The sequence below is a fragment of the Castor canadensis genome, chromosome 6 (genome assembly GCF_047511655.1).
Source record: "Castor canadensis chromosome 6, mCasCan1.hap1v2, whole genome shotgun sequence".
In the NCBI taxonomy this organism is placed as follows: domain Eukaryota; kingdom Metazoa; phylum Chordata; class Mammalia; order Rodentia; family Castoridae; genus Castor; species Castor canadensis.
Window position 1 is genome coordinate 1529732 of NC_133391.1, and position 15403 is coordinate 1545134.

A 15403-nucleotide genomic window follows, 5' to 3' on the forward strand; every position below is an offset into this window, starting at 1 on the left:
GTCTGTCCATCGCCAGGGGCACAGCACGAGCGCTCCTTGCTCTCCAGCCCCTCTTGGCACTGCTGGCTTTTTGTTGCTTTGACACAGGGTCTCGCTATGCGGTCGCCCTGCCTCTGCGTCCCACGTGGTACTGTCGCTCCTGACTGTGGCCACCCCAGAGATGAGGCGGCTCCTCGCCACAGCTGGAAGGTCTGCTAATCACACCTCTCAGAGTCAACAGCAAGGTGACCAGCAGGGCATGGGTGTGGGGTGGAGGGAGGGCAGGTTGGACAGTGGGACCTGAAATGGCCACAGCAGCTGGAGAGGACGAGGGTGGCACCTGGGGGCTGGAAAGCAGCAAGAGGTGGGGCAGGTGGGGTGGGGAGGCCAAGACTGACCCAGGTGGCTCCTGAAGGGGGCCAAGGGACCCGAGGCTGAGGACAGGCCAGCGGTAAGCAGGGGACCTTGCTCAGGTTGGCATGATAGAACACACTGGCGAAGGCAACTAGTGCCACTGTCACTGGACACAAATGCTGGACTGTCTTCCCGGAAGCCTTGGGCCCGGTCAGCACTGGGTGAATGACCAAGGAGCCCAGGTTAAGGCAGAGAGCAGGGCAGGAGGTCAGCACTGGCCAAGGCCGAGCTCTGGCCCTGCCTGTCCCAGGGGGCTGGGCAGTGCACAGGTCACCCAGGCCATCGGGTCAGCCAGAGCAGCCAGAGCTTGGTGGCAGGAGAAAGGTGGTGAGGAGATCCAAGCCCCCAGAGCTTCCCTGTGACCAACACAAACTCACTGCCCAGCGGGGTCTGGAGGAGCCAGCGGGAGGCTGAGGCCTCCAGGACCTGAGCGAGAAGCTTCAGGTCTTTGCGCCTCCAGGGCACAAGGCGGTGACTCAGAATGCTCTGTAGAAAATCCCTCCGCTCTTGGCTGCTCCAAGGACCCCTGTGACCTGGCTCCGATCCTCCCCAGCCACCAGTCTGCCGAGCCTCCTCCTGCCGCCACCGTCCCGCCCACGATGCCCCGTGCTCCCTCCCCAGGCCCCCCCAGGGACCTCCACCCTCGCCCTCGTGCCGCCTGACAGGCGTCTGGGTGACGGTGACCCTCAGACGGTCAGACACAGGACTGACAGTGGGTATGGGTGCAGGTGTTAAGGAATGACATTTGCACTCAGGGCACAGTGCTTGCTGGGCAGGCGCTCTACCATGGGAGCCGCACCGCAGGCCTTTTGCGTTCAGTTTGTTTTTGAGGTAGGGACTTGTGCTTTTGCCTGGGTTGGCCTTGGACCATGATTCTCCTGCCTCCCAAAAGCGAGGATTACAGGCGTGCACCACCACGCCTGGCCCTGAGTGAGTGAATTTAGAAAGTGTGAAATTCCTCAAATATTCTTTTGATGCTTCTACAACTTATGTATTTTGAGCTTAATGTCAAGGTTTGGTTTGATTGCCTGATAATCAGGACCAGTGGTGTGTGCTTAAATACCCATCAGTTATTTTACTGCCCAGTAAGAACAAGTCTTTTGAAATTGGTGGCATTAACATTCTTACCTCGTCCAGAACAGCCTTTTTCTGAAAGAGAGAAAGAAAAAGTGAATGAACGTGAGAAAGATGAAATTTTTTTTCCGGTGGCACTGGAATTTGAACTCAGAGCCTCACAATTGCTAGACAGATGCTCTATGCCGTGAGTCAGGCCCCCAGCCGAGAAACCCGAGTTCCTCAGCACAGTCTTGGGCCTCGGGCCTCAACCTCGCCTGCCACAAGGGCTGGGAGCTCATGGTGCACACGAGAGGCGCTCGGCTGCTCGCTGCCCTCCCCCCTGCAGGACAGAGACCAGAGTCGCAGTGCCACCTGCTGTTGGTGCGCCTTCCACCGGGCCTGCAGGGTCCTGGCGGCAGCCTCTCTCCTCCAGTCGGGGCAGGGGCCAGGGGCCTGGGGACAGTCCTTGCTGCGGGAATCCGGCTCCAAGTCGGGCTGCGGGAGCTCGCTGCAGGGCAAGGGCGTGCGGGGCTCTCCGGGGGCCTGCAGGAAACGCAAGGCCTAAGGCGGCTGCGGAAAGATGGCTGTCAGGCCTCAGACGAGGACCAGACTCATTAGGTCAGGGGACGTGGAACCGTCCCTCCTGGCCGAGAGCTCTCCTGAGCACGCGTGCCTCCCAGGACGAGGGCCCCCAACAGCACAGGGCTCAAGCGTTACGTACGCGGAGTTTGAACTCGCGGCCAGGCACACACACACCAGAGCCCATTAGCATTACCTTCGGACAGGATGTCGCATTTTTGCCACAGCAGGCCGGCATGGCGATCCTCCTATTTGTGCCTCCCATAGAGCTGGATCACAGTGTCGCACGCCCGGCTTGCTGGCTTTTGCCTAAACTGGCCTTGACCGCCACCTTCCCAATCTCTACAACCTCCCAAGAAGCTGGGATTGCAGGTGTGAGCTGCTACGCCCAGCCTGGTGTTTTGGGCCTTTTTAAAGTTTGATTCTACCTTACGAAAACGAGGTTTCTGAATCAAAGGCAAGGCGTGTCCAGTGTCCAGTGTGATTTCTGGTACAAAGAAGCGGTAACTGCTATCGTGACACTGAAATGCCACTGGCTTCTACAACCTAGCGGGCAAGTTATCATCACAAGGACTCTTCTCGTAAAGATAAAATACTATTTTTCTCACATGAAAAAGGCAAGCTCGGGACACAGTAGAGCTGTGCACCCTCAGAGCCCCGAGTTCACCTCGCAGCACCACACACAGAGAAAGGGCAGCTCAGTGGGGTGCAGACAGGGGCGGCGCCCAGCACAGGTGACCGCCACAACGCAGCCAGGTGGAAACCAAGCTCTTGTTTTCTGTAGTTAACCGGAGTGGACACGTGGGCCTCCCTAGGGCTGGCTGCTGCCCAGGTACTGAAAGGGCTCTCCTGTGCAGCCACCCAGCTCAACCATGGCACCCACCTCCTGTGGAACCCTCACACACCCAGCTAGTGACCCGGCCTCTGCCCAGGGCCTGGTACCCAGAAGCTAGGACATCTCTGCACCCGGAGTGACCAAGGCCGTTCAAAGGAGCCAGTCCTGGGCCTCCTCAGCACTGTGGGCTGTGACCATCCTGCTCAGTGCAAGGCCCTGGTCCCTGCCGTCCCCGCCTCCTGCCTGACCCTGTCGTCTCTGTGTGGCCTGTGTGGTACCTGCCACCCAGGAGGCACGTGGGATTAGGCAGGCTTCTCCCTCTTGGCCCTCATCTCTGTGTCTGTGGGTCTCACCAGACCTCGTCAGACAGATCCTGGGACACTTGGCAGTCGCTGCCATCAGATTCCTCACCAAGGTACTGGTGTGCACGTGCCGACACTAAGTTGTGACATCCTGGGTTTGTCCCCACAGAAGGGTCTCACCGCCTGCCCTCCACCTTCATACATTTTTGCTCTACCAAAGAGAAATGTCACATGTGGCTGATGTGACCAAAAAAGTGAAGGTGGGCACTCAAAGGATGGAGGGAACTGAGTCCAACAGTTCTTGCCAGACAGCTAAAAAAAAATCTAAATTTCAGCCAGGCGTGGTGGTGCACACCTGTAATCCCGGCACTTGGGAGGTGGAGGCAGGAGGATCACAAGTTTGAGGCCAGCCTGGGCTGCATAATGAGACCTTGTCTGTCTCACAAAACAAAACTGAACACATTTAAAGTAGTAATAAGAAAAAGGGATCCTGAAAGAAAAGGGTGGCAGCCTGTGACAGCCCTGCAGGTGGCCAGCACAGTCAGGGGGGCACCTGTGGATGGGCAGAAGTCTACAGATCACGATGTTAAGGACACCACAGGTGGGCCCTCAGTGCCAGCCAAGCCACCAACTGTCCCCATGGCACGACCCTGAGTAGGATGTTCAGAAAGGAGTGGCCCCAATCCTTCACCACTGAGCGCCTGGCAGGGTGACCAGGAGCAGCAGGTGACAAGTTCACAGGCCCTGACGACGCCCAGGTACCTGCCAGCACCTCACTTGGAAAAGATTTTACCCCGCCCTGAGTGACCAGGACTCCGGGGACACTCCAGCCCTGCCTGTCACCCTGGATGCCACAGCATGTCACCTGGGTAGGAGTGACCCTCAGTGCAGGCTGCGTGGACCACCAAAGTGAAGGTCCAGTGGAGAGTGGCAGACTGTCTGGAGACAGGGGACACAGCTTAGGTCACTTAGAACATCAGCCCAAGTGCCTGAAACCCCACGATGACAGACACAGACACAGGCACACAGACAGACAGACACAGACACAGACAGATACAGTCAAGATGGCTGTGGAGCCAGATGCCCTCCCATCAACCCTCAGGCCACCAGCAGGGGCACCAGGATGCAGGTCACCATAGCACCTGGGGGACACAGAGACTGCAGCACTGTGGCTTGTCGCCATGGTAACTGAAAATGGCCTACCTGCTTGAAAGGGGAGGCCTTTAAAATCCAAACCCGGCGAAGGACAGTCAGCCCACACTGAGCAACCAAAACCCTGTCATGTTCAGCCACCTACAGCTGCCACCCACCTGCCGGGGGCCACGGGTGACTTCCAGCTACTGTGGGGACTTGGAGGCTCTGAACAGCACCACGGGGAGGGCGGAGCTCACCACCTCTGCCAGTGCTCCTGCTGGACCCCAGGACCACGCTGGGCTTTTTTCTTTTGCTTGTCTTTTTTTTTTTTTCTCAGGCATTGCTCTACACTGAAGCACGCCCCAGCTCATTTCTTTGTTTTGAGACAGGTCTTGCTCTGTAGCCCAGGCTGAGCCCCAGATCCTGCCTGCACCTTCTAAGTGCTGGGATTACAGGGTGCACCAGCATGCCCGGCCTGCATGGCTTATCTACCATCTGTTCACGAGGCAGGACCTTTCAGAACAAAGGGCCACACGGGTGTGGGACACCGAGTCTTAAGTTTCCATGTACGAAGCTGCCTGGTCGCCCTGGGGGCAGAGAAGGGCCAGGGACTCACCACGGCCTCCTGTGGCTTCTTTCCAAAGGAGGAGAGGAGGGACAGTCACCAGGTCCTCACCAGATAGCTCAGGGATGAATGGGAGGGTACCCGGGCCTCTTTGGTTACCCTCCCTTCTTGTGGCTCCCACACCTCAGTGGTCAGCCCAGCCCCAGGCAGAGAGGTCAATTACCTGACCTTGGCTCATCCAGAACCGCGGACCCTCCACACACACCACCTGGGTACAGAAAGCACCGCGAGGGTCACAAGACACTGGACCATCACAGGATGGCCAGGAGAAACTGGGCACGAAGACACCAGCTGTGAGCCACGTCACGCCCAACAGAAGAGAGGATAGGTCACACTCTACCTCGGGAGCCACGTCCACGGCGCTGCCTCTCTCCTCTCTCTTAACGTCTGACCGAGGCGCTCTCTCTTCTCTCTTGCTTTCTTCCAATTCTTGACATTTGTTGGTCAGGGTTTCAATTTCCTCCCTGCAGAGGAAACAGGACACCTTACTGAGATGCTGGACAGTGGCAGGTCACCTCCCTAGTGGCCACAGAGACCCCACTGCAGGGCCAGCTTTTTAATGGGGTTCCTCTGTGAGCTCTGAAAGGGCAGGGCTGAGGTCCCCTTGGGCTGGCACCATCCCGGAATCGTTGCTGGGACTTGAAAAGCAGTCACTGCACCAGGGAGGGGTCACATGGGGTCATCCATGCTGCTGGCATGGAGCCCAGGCCCTCGCGCCCTCTAGGCGTGTTCTCTACACTGAGCTACACCACCAATCTGACGGCTCTCTTTCTTGGCAGTACCGGGCACTGAGCTCGGGGGCCTTGAGTTTGCTGCCAGGGGCTCTATCACCTAAGCCACAGCCCTCATCCTTTTTAGTCTGTTTTTCAGAGAGGGTCTCATGCTTTTGCCTGGGCTGGCCTCGGGTTGTGATCCTCCTACCTCTGCTGCCCGAGTAGCTGGGATTACAGGCGTGTGTCACCATACCCAGTGGGGGTGGCAGGAACTGTGACATGTGTCCTTACTTCAAGCACTGAGGTAAAACACTGTTTGTGAACACCTGCCCTTTCTGATTTAATTCAGACCTCCTGACAAAATTCAGTTGCAATCTTCTAAAGATAAAATGTTTTATATTCACTCCACAAAGCCGAGTATTAGTGATGATTCTGGGTGCTAAATGCGCCTACTCACGTTTCAAATCTCGTTCTGTTTACATTTTTATGTCCATACAAAACTCACAAGGAGAGATTCACTATTTTAGGCTCCGTGGGAGAGCCCTGCCCAACACAGCCCCAGTGCTGGAAATTACAGTCATCAATAACAAAATGTAGCAATCAACGTGTTAAAGTGAACAGTTAGGTGACTTTACAGTCACGGTAGCTTGCAGCTGTCACAGGATCTCGTTAAAGAGCAGCCACCACCCCTGAGGAGCCCCTCTTCCCAGCACAGGCTCTCGGTCCCCATTTGGCCTGCACGGCCCCAGGGAGTGGCTCCTTGGTCACCACAGCCACTTTCCCAGCCAGGTGCTCCAGGCCCCTCCACCCTGCGGTAGCCTGCACTTGCTGGCTCTGGTGACCAGTGCCACTACAAAGTCCCCTCTGAGGAGCAGGGATGCCTGGCTTGGGGCTGGTAGGCACCACTGTCACACTGCACACCTGCCGTGGAGGGGATGCAGGGAGCAGCCACCATGGCACAGGGATAAACATGGTCTGTAATGAGGAGTCCTGAGGAAAGGGACAGCCCTGAACACCACCGCCAGGAGAGGCATGACCTCTGTGCTGTGCTGAGTGAGACCTGGGGATGGGTCCCCTGGGGCAAGGAGTGTAGATCCCCGTGAGGAACAGCGCCAGTGTCAGGTGCCGGTGCTCACACCTGTAATCCCAGCTACTCAAAGCCAGCCCAGGAAAACACTTCTCAAGAAAAACCATCACAAAAAGGACTGGTGGAGTTACTCAAGGTGCAGGCCCTGAGTTCAAGCCTCAGTACCGCAAAAGAAAGCAATGGCACCACTTACGTCAGTGCCTGCTCCTGCTCCTGCCGTGCCCTCTCGCCTTCCCGGGCGCTGCCCAGCTCCTTTTCCAGGTCGGCCTTGGTCTGCAGCAGCTGCTTCACCTCCATGCTGCGGGCACAGAACCAGAGACCCACTTATACCGGAGGGGAGCCCAAGACGGGACCCGTGTCACTGTGGCCCATGCGCTCGTGTCCACTGAGACAGCCCTGGAGGGGCAGCAGGGGCTCACTCAGGAGCCCTCATGCTACACGACGGCTTTGCACACTGCCACAAGTGGCGTTCCTTGGAAAGGGACCCAGGCCCCAAGCTGCTGATGGCAACCAGCCAGGCCTCTGGCCTCCGTTATAACTTCTAGCCGGGCCTCTGGCCTCCGTCCTAACCTCGTCTCAGCCGGGCCTGCAGCACAGGTAGGCAGGCTCTGCCCTCACCCCCAGGTCACCCAGAACACTTTCCAGCACACATGTGACGTAGGACTCACATGTCACAGACGTCACTAATTTAAAGCCACTTTGCCTACAATCTACTTGACTTCATGCAAATGGAGATGGCAAGTTTCCGAGAAGCTTTTCTGGAATTGAGCATGAGCAGATTACGGGGCACTCCTTCCCCTCCCCCCAGTGACGTGACATGGTCGCAGGGCGTCCTTCATTTCACGAGGGCCGCACGCTGGTACCCACTCTCTCTCCATCAGCTGTGCGCGCAGCCAGCTCCGCTCCCCCTTCAGGCTCTTCACCGTCCCCCGCAGGTGCTGCAGGTGCTCGGGGTTCTCGGCCCGGTCCGCTTTGGGCGGCTTGTGCACCGCGGTGCTGGAGGCCGAGTGGACCAGGGGACACAGTCTGTGCAGCTCTGCAGCGTGCGGCTTCAGGCTCTCCAGCGAGCTCACTTTCTGGAGGGAACATGGCTGTGTTACTCCCGCGTTTCCTTTCCATTCACAAAACCAGGAGACAGACAACCAGCCCCGGGGGACGAGTTCCTCTGATGGGGTGATGAGCTAGAGGCAAAAGGTGACAGCGTGCAGAGACAGCGTGGCTGTGACACGAGTCTGGGTCAGGCTGCTGGAAGGGCTTCTCAGCTCCAGACGGGCGGTGGGGCGGGCAGACCCGGCCCGGGCACAGGGTGACAAAGGCCAGGAGGATGCAGGTGTGAGCAGGCAGGGAGCATCTGAAATTTCCAACCCTTTTGCCCTTCACCTTGAGCTGTGTTCCGGTTCTGCCCACAGTGACCACAGGGGTGCGAGCAGCCTCCACTCTGGCCCCGGCCTGCCTCCACTTCCCAGAGGGCTTTGATCACAAGTACCCGCGGTGCAGAGCAACTTCTCCACTTTGTAAACGCTGAACTTACTTCTGCATCCCCCATACCCGCACCGTCCTTTTGCCTCTCGCTCATCATCCCAGCAATAATGGGCCAGGCGCATCAATGCAGCCGCTAGGAACGCCACCCTCCCAGGTGGCCTGGACCCCAGAGTCGTCTGCAAATTCAATTATCCCACAACGGGAGGAAAAGTCTGCCATTGGACTGGCAGCTGGCAGGCAGCACATGCCAGCTGTGCAGGGGCGCCAGGGTCACACACTGCCACCCGCAGCTACGTGGAGGTCCACTGATGTGACCTGCCCCAGATGAAATGAGGACAACGTGCGGTACAAACCCCGGGTCCTGGCCAGGCCCGGCCAGGAGCCAGGATTTTTGGTTTGCACTTGGAGCCACCTGCTGGACGGTCACCACTTGCCTGTCCAGTGACCCGTCTCACTCCATGAGTCACGTCCCCCACTAAACAGCGCTCCTCGGGCACGAGCAGGTCCTGGTAACGGGGCTCCGACACCCACTCACCTTTTCCAGCTCTGCGATGCGTCTCAGCAGCCGGGGCTTGCTCCAGTCCACGTAACCTAAGGAAGCAACAGGTCTTCCTTATGTCCCCCGAGTGGACAGCCTTCCCTCCCACGGGGGACAGCGAAGCTCCGAGCCCCCGGCGGACAGAGGCCGGCCCCCTGCAGGTTGTCTGCAGTCAGTGATGCTGGCGCCTGCCTGCCAATATCTTGGCGTGGCTTTGACCTCACCAGTCCCTTCAGGCGGCTTCCATTGAATTTGATTTTTGGTCCTCACTGCTGGGCTCCGTCCAGCATGGCCACCTAGCCCTCACCTCCCAACCTTCCCAGTGCCTCAGGGCTCAGGACCCCTGCTCCTTTGCTCTGTCCCCTCCCTTGCTCGCGGGGTGGCCCCACTTACTCCATCTACCCACTGACCAGCAGCACACACCGTTCTCCAGCCCAGGTGTCTCACTTCAAACCCCGCCTGTCCCTTAGGACCTCCCTGGCCACTCCTGCCACTCTGCAGGCTAAGCCAGCACACTGTCACCAGGACAAGTATGGGGCGTCTGCTGCTAGCACCCCTTTTCTGCACAGCCTTCCCCACACCTGCTCCTCATGACCACAGCGTCACCCCCATGGGACACGCCTGCATGCTCGTTCCCAGCTCTGCCCCCAGGGTCTGGATGGCACATGGCAAGCACAGTCACCGCGAGGGGACACTGCCGGACAGGACACACGCACTTTGAGGCCTGTGCACTTGGGTTCACAGCTGAGGCCTGGGCCGGGGCTTCCCTGTGGCGGCCCCCCGTGCGCCCCTCGTGGCGGGGACAAACCCTTGGTTTTGGAGACGGTGGGCGAGTTGCTCAGCACACGGGCCAGGTCTTCCTTCAGGCTCTGGTTCTCCTCCGTCAGCTCCTGGACGCTGCGGGACAGGTTCAGCAGGGCACTGTTCATCTTCTGCTTCCTCATGCCCGGCTTCTTCTCCGCTGCGGGCCTGGCGACAAGCGAGCAAGGGCTGGGGTCTGGGCTGCTACACGGGCTTCGCGGGGTCCGGACGAGGGGCGGGCGCACGGAGCCCAGGGTGGTTTTGCAACGGAACAGGGAACGCTACCTTTGGATCCCACATAGACCAAATGCTAACCCCGTGATAAAACTCCACTCTTACAGCAAAATAAGCGCGCGCGGTGACTTGTAGCGGAGTTCGTGGGAACCCCGTTTGCGGAAAAAGGCTTCTCTTCTCGTTTTTGCCCCTTACCCCATGAGATAGAAAACACAGTCGGTCGTGTTACCGACAGGTTCCATATTTATCTGTAACACCAGTCACGTCCCTGCCAGCCCAGGGAGCAGTGACTGAGGACTTCATGGAATGACATCGGTTTGCCTGAGTAAAGAGCTGAGGTGCTTGTCACCTGGCTTGTCACAGAAGGCATTTTGAGGACCGTGCATGGGAGCACAGCCTGTACAAGTGTCTGCAGCGTGTGCAGTGGCCAGGCCACCATCCCAGGAGTTACTCCAAGCCTTGTGCCACGTCACTTGGGAAAAGGATGGGAGCTTTATGTGGTGAGGTTGTCTCTCCTAATAAACTACTTTAGGGAAAATTTTGGGGGGGGCAATGGGGTTTGAACTCAGTGCCCTATGCTTACTGGGCAGGCACTCTACCACATGAGCCATCTCAGCCCTCTCCAGTCCTTTCAGGAGGGGTCTCACATCTTTGCCCAGCTCGGCCTGGACTGCCATCCTCCTGTTTACATCTGCATAGCTGGGATCATAGGTGTGCACCACCATACTCAAGTTTTGTTGAGATGGGGTCTCCCGAACTTTTTTGGCCAGGCTGACCTCAATTATAATCCTCCTGCCCTCTGCCTCCTGAGTAGCTGGGACTATAGGCGTGAACCACTGTGCCTGGGCTTATGGTACTGGGGTCTGGGGCTTGCTAGGCCAGTGTTCTACCACCTGAGCCACCCCCCACCCCTGGCTGGGAAAACTTTACGTGACTGTATGGGAAGTCCTCCTGAGAAGGTGGATCTAACTGGACGGCAGCACTTTCCAGTCGTAGGCCGGAAGCTGCCAGACGGTGAGTAGGACTCAGTCAAGGAGTACTGTTTGTGCAGCCGTCATGGGGAGGCAGTGATCATGAGGTGACCTGAACACCCCGGACAGTGTGGACATCGGCACCACCGCCCAGGTAGGGGCCGGGGACGCCATTTCCAGGCAAGGACTACCCTGCTTTCAGAGTCGGCTGGGTAGTGTGCAGGCTACCCATGAGACGCGGCTTGGACGTTAGCGTACTTCTTTCCCGGGGGGTCAGAGCTGGCCAGCAGAGTCTGCAGACGGTGGATCTGGAAATGCCAAGGGGGGCATGTTCGAAGGAGCCAGCATGGGTGGGCCTTCCCTAACCCGCACCCACGACTCTGCAGGAGAGCCAGCGTGCCACGACTCGTGTCACAGGAGCTGAGCAGGTGGCTGCCTGGCTGCACACGCACCTCCTCGTAGTACGTCTCCATGGCAACCCTCATCTCCTCCAGGTTGGTGGTCTTCATGTCCGTCTGGAGTTTGCTGGAAAGCAAGTTCAGAGTTACCACAGAAACGCCAGGGCCAGGGCAGCACAAGGTAGTGACAGGAAAGGAGGCTGAGTGACCCTCGGTGGCTCTGGCCCTGAGGGACCCTCTCGCTTGGAGACTGACAAGGGTCCTCATACTGCCTCGTCCCTCGGGGGGACCAGTGACTCCAGTGAGGCCCGTCCCTGATGCTCCCCTGAGAACATGGCTCGATGCACAGAAAGAGCCGGGAGGGATGGCCACCCTGGGGCAGGTGGGGAGATCCAGTTCTAGGGACCGTTCTCTGCCCTGGCACTGAGCGCGGTGGCCTCGGTCTCCGCACATCACAGGCTTCAGGCAGAGGGCACTAAGACGCGAAGAACTCCCAAGAAACCACCACTAACCCAACTGATCCCATGATGCCTTATTGCAGCGCGAATACACACGCTGCCTCACTGCCCTCCTTTAGGGCCTCACGATGACGCTGCATCAGCTCCTGAGGGCTGGGATTACAGGGAGCACCACCAGCTTGTTTTCCTTAAACAGACCTAACGACCGCCAAGAAAGACCACCTCTGTTCACTAACAAGACAGAAAAGCAGACAGAGAGACAGGATAGCTACGCCCAAAGAGCAGGACAGGGCCTGGGAGACAGACGCGCCGGGGCGAGGTCTGGGCCTTTGAGGCTGTATCAAGACCCAAGAAATTCACGGTGGAAAGCAAAGGTGAGCCGCAGACCTGGGGAATCCTGTTCCCCGATGGGATTGGAGGAAACGTGGGGTGGGGGGAGGCACGGCCAGCTTTTTCCTCAGCTTTGCTGGGAACCAGGATGGGTGGGGACAAGGACGACAGAGTGCCAGTGCAGCCCCAGTGGACCCCAGTGCAGGTGGCACGGCCCCTACCTGATGGTGCTGTCCTTCTCCTTGCACTGCTGCTCCAGCCGGAAGATCCTCTGTTTGAGCCCCGTGATGACCTGAGGGCAGAGGCCACCGCCTCAGCCTTTGTCCGCGGGGCCCAAGCCGCTGCTCTCCCTCCCCGAGGCCCAGCTGAGCGGCCCCAGGGCCCCAGCCTGTCCATGTGTGCCACCTTCCTTCCTGATGCCACTTGTCTGGTGGCCAAGGCAGTGACTTGGGGCTCCACTGTGCTATGCACGCGTGTGACACTGAGCACGGGGGCCGGGTGGGAGAGACGCAGAGGCAGGAGGACAGTGACCCCCGTGAGCCCGATGGCAGCTGTCCTCCTGGACACACTGGGCTTGGGAGAGCGGGCGCAATGTCGGCCTCCTGTCTCACATCACGGAAGCCACCGGGACCTTCACCTCACCTGCCCGACAAGTCCATCAGCCCACCTGGCACGTCCGCCTGGCCCTTAGAGGACACCCTTGTCTCTGAACAGATGATTTAATGAGATTTTAATACAGCCATACGTGAACACGTTTTCTTAAAGGCTTTGTGGGTAAGGCTAACACACCCTTGGGCCTCGACCACTCTCCTCCTGTCACCCCTCAGTGCTAACTTTCTTCTACTTCAGTGCACGGGTACCCCTACCCACTGCACACGTGTCGTACACTCCCGCTCTGCACACGCAGTAGACACAGCTGCGTGCACCCGCCAGTCACGCCTGCCGCACACGCCTGCCACGGCAGACCCGCAGCACGCACGTTAGAGGCACAGCCGTGTGCACACTCACGCACCCGCTCACTCTGCACGTCACGTGGGTGCACGCCTGCTGTGCAACGTTGGACACAGGCACGGCCACCGCGCGGGGGAACAGGACGCACCCCACACGCCCTGTGACTGACTCTTCCATCGACGACCCCCTGGGCCTGATCCCTGCCACCTCTGAATCACGCAGAGGATCACCTGCCCATCCTCCCACTGGTGGACGCTTATGCTGAAGTTGCCGCCGGTCCCTGGCCAGGCCTCCATGTGCAATCGGCCATTTTTTCCCTTTGTTTTTGAGAAGACTCAGTATGGAGCCTAGGCTGGCTTCAAAGTCACAATCCTGCTGCCTCCACTCCCCAGTGCTGGGCCTACGGGTGTGTGCCACCACACCTGGCACCAAACATTTCCTCAACGTGGGGTCATGACAAGTAAAACTGTTCAAAATTGGGCTCCATCACTTTGAGGGACATGGGATTAAAATAAACACGCCAGGGCTGGTGGAGGGCCTCAAGTGGTAGAGCACCTGCCTAGCAAGCATGAGGCCCCGAGTTCAAACCCTGGTACTGCAAAAATTAAGTAAATATTGCATTTGCCTTCTGAGCTAGAATTCTACTTAACTTCAATGTTTAAAAAAAAAAAAAGAACAACAAAAACAAACCCCATGGCACTGAATAAAAATACAGGTCCTTTTCTCTATGGAAGCATCCATTATTCATGGGGGGGCATTTCTTGAGGCAGCTGCACTATTCTGTTTTTTGGTTTATTTGGCGACACTTGGGTTTGAACTTGGGACCTTGTGCTCCTCAAACAGTGCTGTACCACTTGATCCACTCCCCCAGTTCTCTTTGCTTTAGACATTTTGGGGACAGGGTCTTGTCCTTTTGCTTGGGCCAGCCCTGGCCTCCCGCCTAACTGGGATCACAGCGAGCGCCGCCATGCCCGGTCTAAAAATTTTTTCCCAGAAATGTTTGAGATACGCACATACCACTTTGAGTGGCTTGTTCCTCAAATTTCCCCCAAATTGGGCAGGAATAAATGTCCTTGTGCACTAAGTGGGTTTCCACGCTGGATCGCATTCCTGCCACGGTCCTAACAAGCGCATGGGCAGGTGAGTGCCAGGCATGGTTTTGCACAGCGTAAGGACGTAAAACTTGATGCCTCCGTTCTGAATACGCCTGGCTTTTGCACAACCCTACCAAGAGTGGCTCTGATGATGGTGTGAACTCTGTTGCTGACAGTGAGTGGTTTCACTGGGAGTATTTTTAAATAAATTCTGAGACCGACACCATTCACTCCTGCCTCCCCAGAGCTCAGAGGTGGCAGAGGGAACCCGATTTGGAGATGTCTATTATTAACCTATCTCCTGATCTTGACGACGGGGACTGAAGGCCAGGCATGGAGGCTCACACCTGTAATTCCAGGTACTCTAAGAGGATCTTGGGAAGATCGTGGTCTGAGGCAGGTCCAGGGAAAAATGCAAGCCCAACCTGAAAAATAACTAAAACTAAAAGGGCTGGTGGAGTGGCTCAAATGATAGAGTGCCTGCCTAGCAAGCGTGAGGCTCTGAGTGCAAACCCTACTGCCACCACCAAAAAAATAAACACATGAAAGAGGATTGAAGCCCCCACTACGGAAGATCAAATGTGTCACACGGCAGTCGTCTGAGGAACTTTCTGAGCCAGGGTGCCTGTAGTCCCAGCTACTCTGGAGGCTGAGCTGGGCGACTGCCTGAGCCAAGGAGCCAAGGCCATCTTGGCCTGGCACACAGTGAGATGCTGTCTCAAAATAATGAAGAAGATTTTCTTGGGGAAAGACTTCGTGCACCCTGTGCACACGAGGCTTCAATCTTTACATGAAACCTGACGTTTCTACATGATATGCACTGACAGCTGCCATATCGCAGTGCAGACTGCTTGTCTGGAGTCACGCCCACTGTTTTGCACGTCCGGGACAGAAAACACATCACTCAATGGGACCCAATCTTCCCCCACTGCACTGCTGCAGTTCGCACCTCAGTATGTTTTTTTTTTGGTACGACTGGAATTTGAACTCAGGGCTTCACACTTGCAAAGCAGGCGCTCGACCACTTGAGCCACACTTCCAGTCCATTTTGCTCTGGTTATTTTGGAGATGGGGTCTTAAGAACTATTTGCTCTGACTGACCTCAAACCTCGATCCTCCCCACTCAGCCTCCGTAGCTAGGATTACAGGCATGAGCACCAGCACCCAGCTGGTCTGAAGGGCTTTTATATACATTGTAATTCGATGTCGAGTCCATTGCTCGCATCACACTCAAGAATCTCAGAACTGCAGCCCTTCGGGTTTCCTTTTGGCTTCCACACTCACAAGAGACGTGTCCGACCCGAGTAGTCCAGGACATTTTTCTCCAAATGTGATTTTCTTGCCACTGTGTGCCACTCTTGGTCACTTCGTTTCATTTGTTCGGTGACGTCAATCACACAACATGAGAGCTCTGCACCTACT

The 15403-nt window shown here is 57.3% G+C and overlaps 1 protein-coding gene across 14 annotated transcripts in view; it reads right to left on the reverse strand.

Annotated features, from left to right (window-relative positions):
* Positions 1-15403, reverse strand: part of Iqce (IQ motif containing E) — a 36175-nt gene that overhangs the window by 9675 nt on the left and 11097 nt on the right. For 11 of the 14 annotated variants that reach the window (XM_074075405.1, XM_074075404.1, XM_074075413.1 and 8 more), the window contains 11 exons: positions 12158-12228; positions 11203-11275; positions 11009-11058; positions 9553-9713; positions 8742-8797; positions 7592-7800; positions 6918-7022; positions 5265-5388; positions 5088-5132; positions 1822-1992; positions 1522-1542 (listed from right to left, as the gene is read on the reverse strand). In XM_074075405.1, coding sequence (XP_073931506.1) covers positions 1522-1542; positions 1822-1992; positions 5088-5132; positions 5265-5388; positions 6918-7022; positions 7592-7800; positions 8742-8797; positions 9553-9713; positions 11009-11058; positions 11203-11275; positions 12158-12228 — 1086 coding nt within the window. The remainder of the gene's footprint in view (positions 1-1521; positions 1543-1821; positions 1993-5087; positions 5133-5264; positions 5389-6917; positions 7023-7591; positions 7801-8741; positions 8798-9552; positions 9714-11008; positions 11059-11202; positions 11276-12157; positions 12229-15403) is intronic. The other 3 variants (XM_074075411.1, XM_074075408.1, XM_074075403.1) reach the window with 1 other exon arrangement.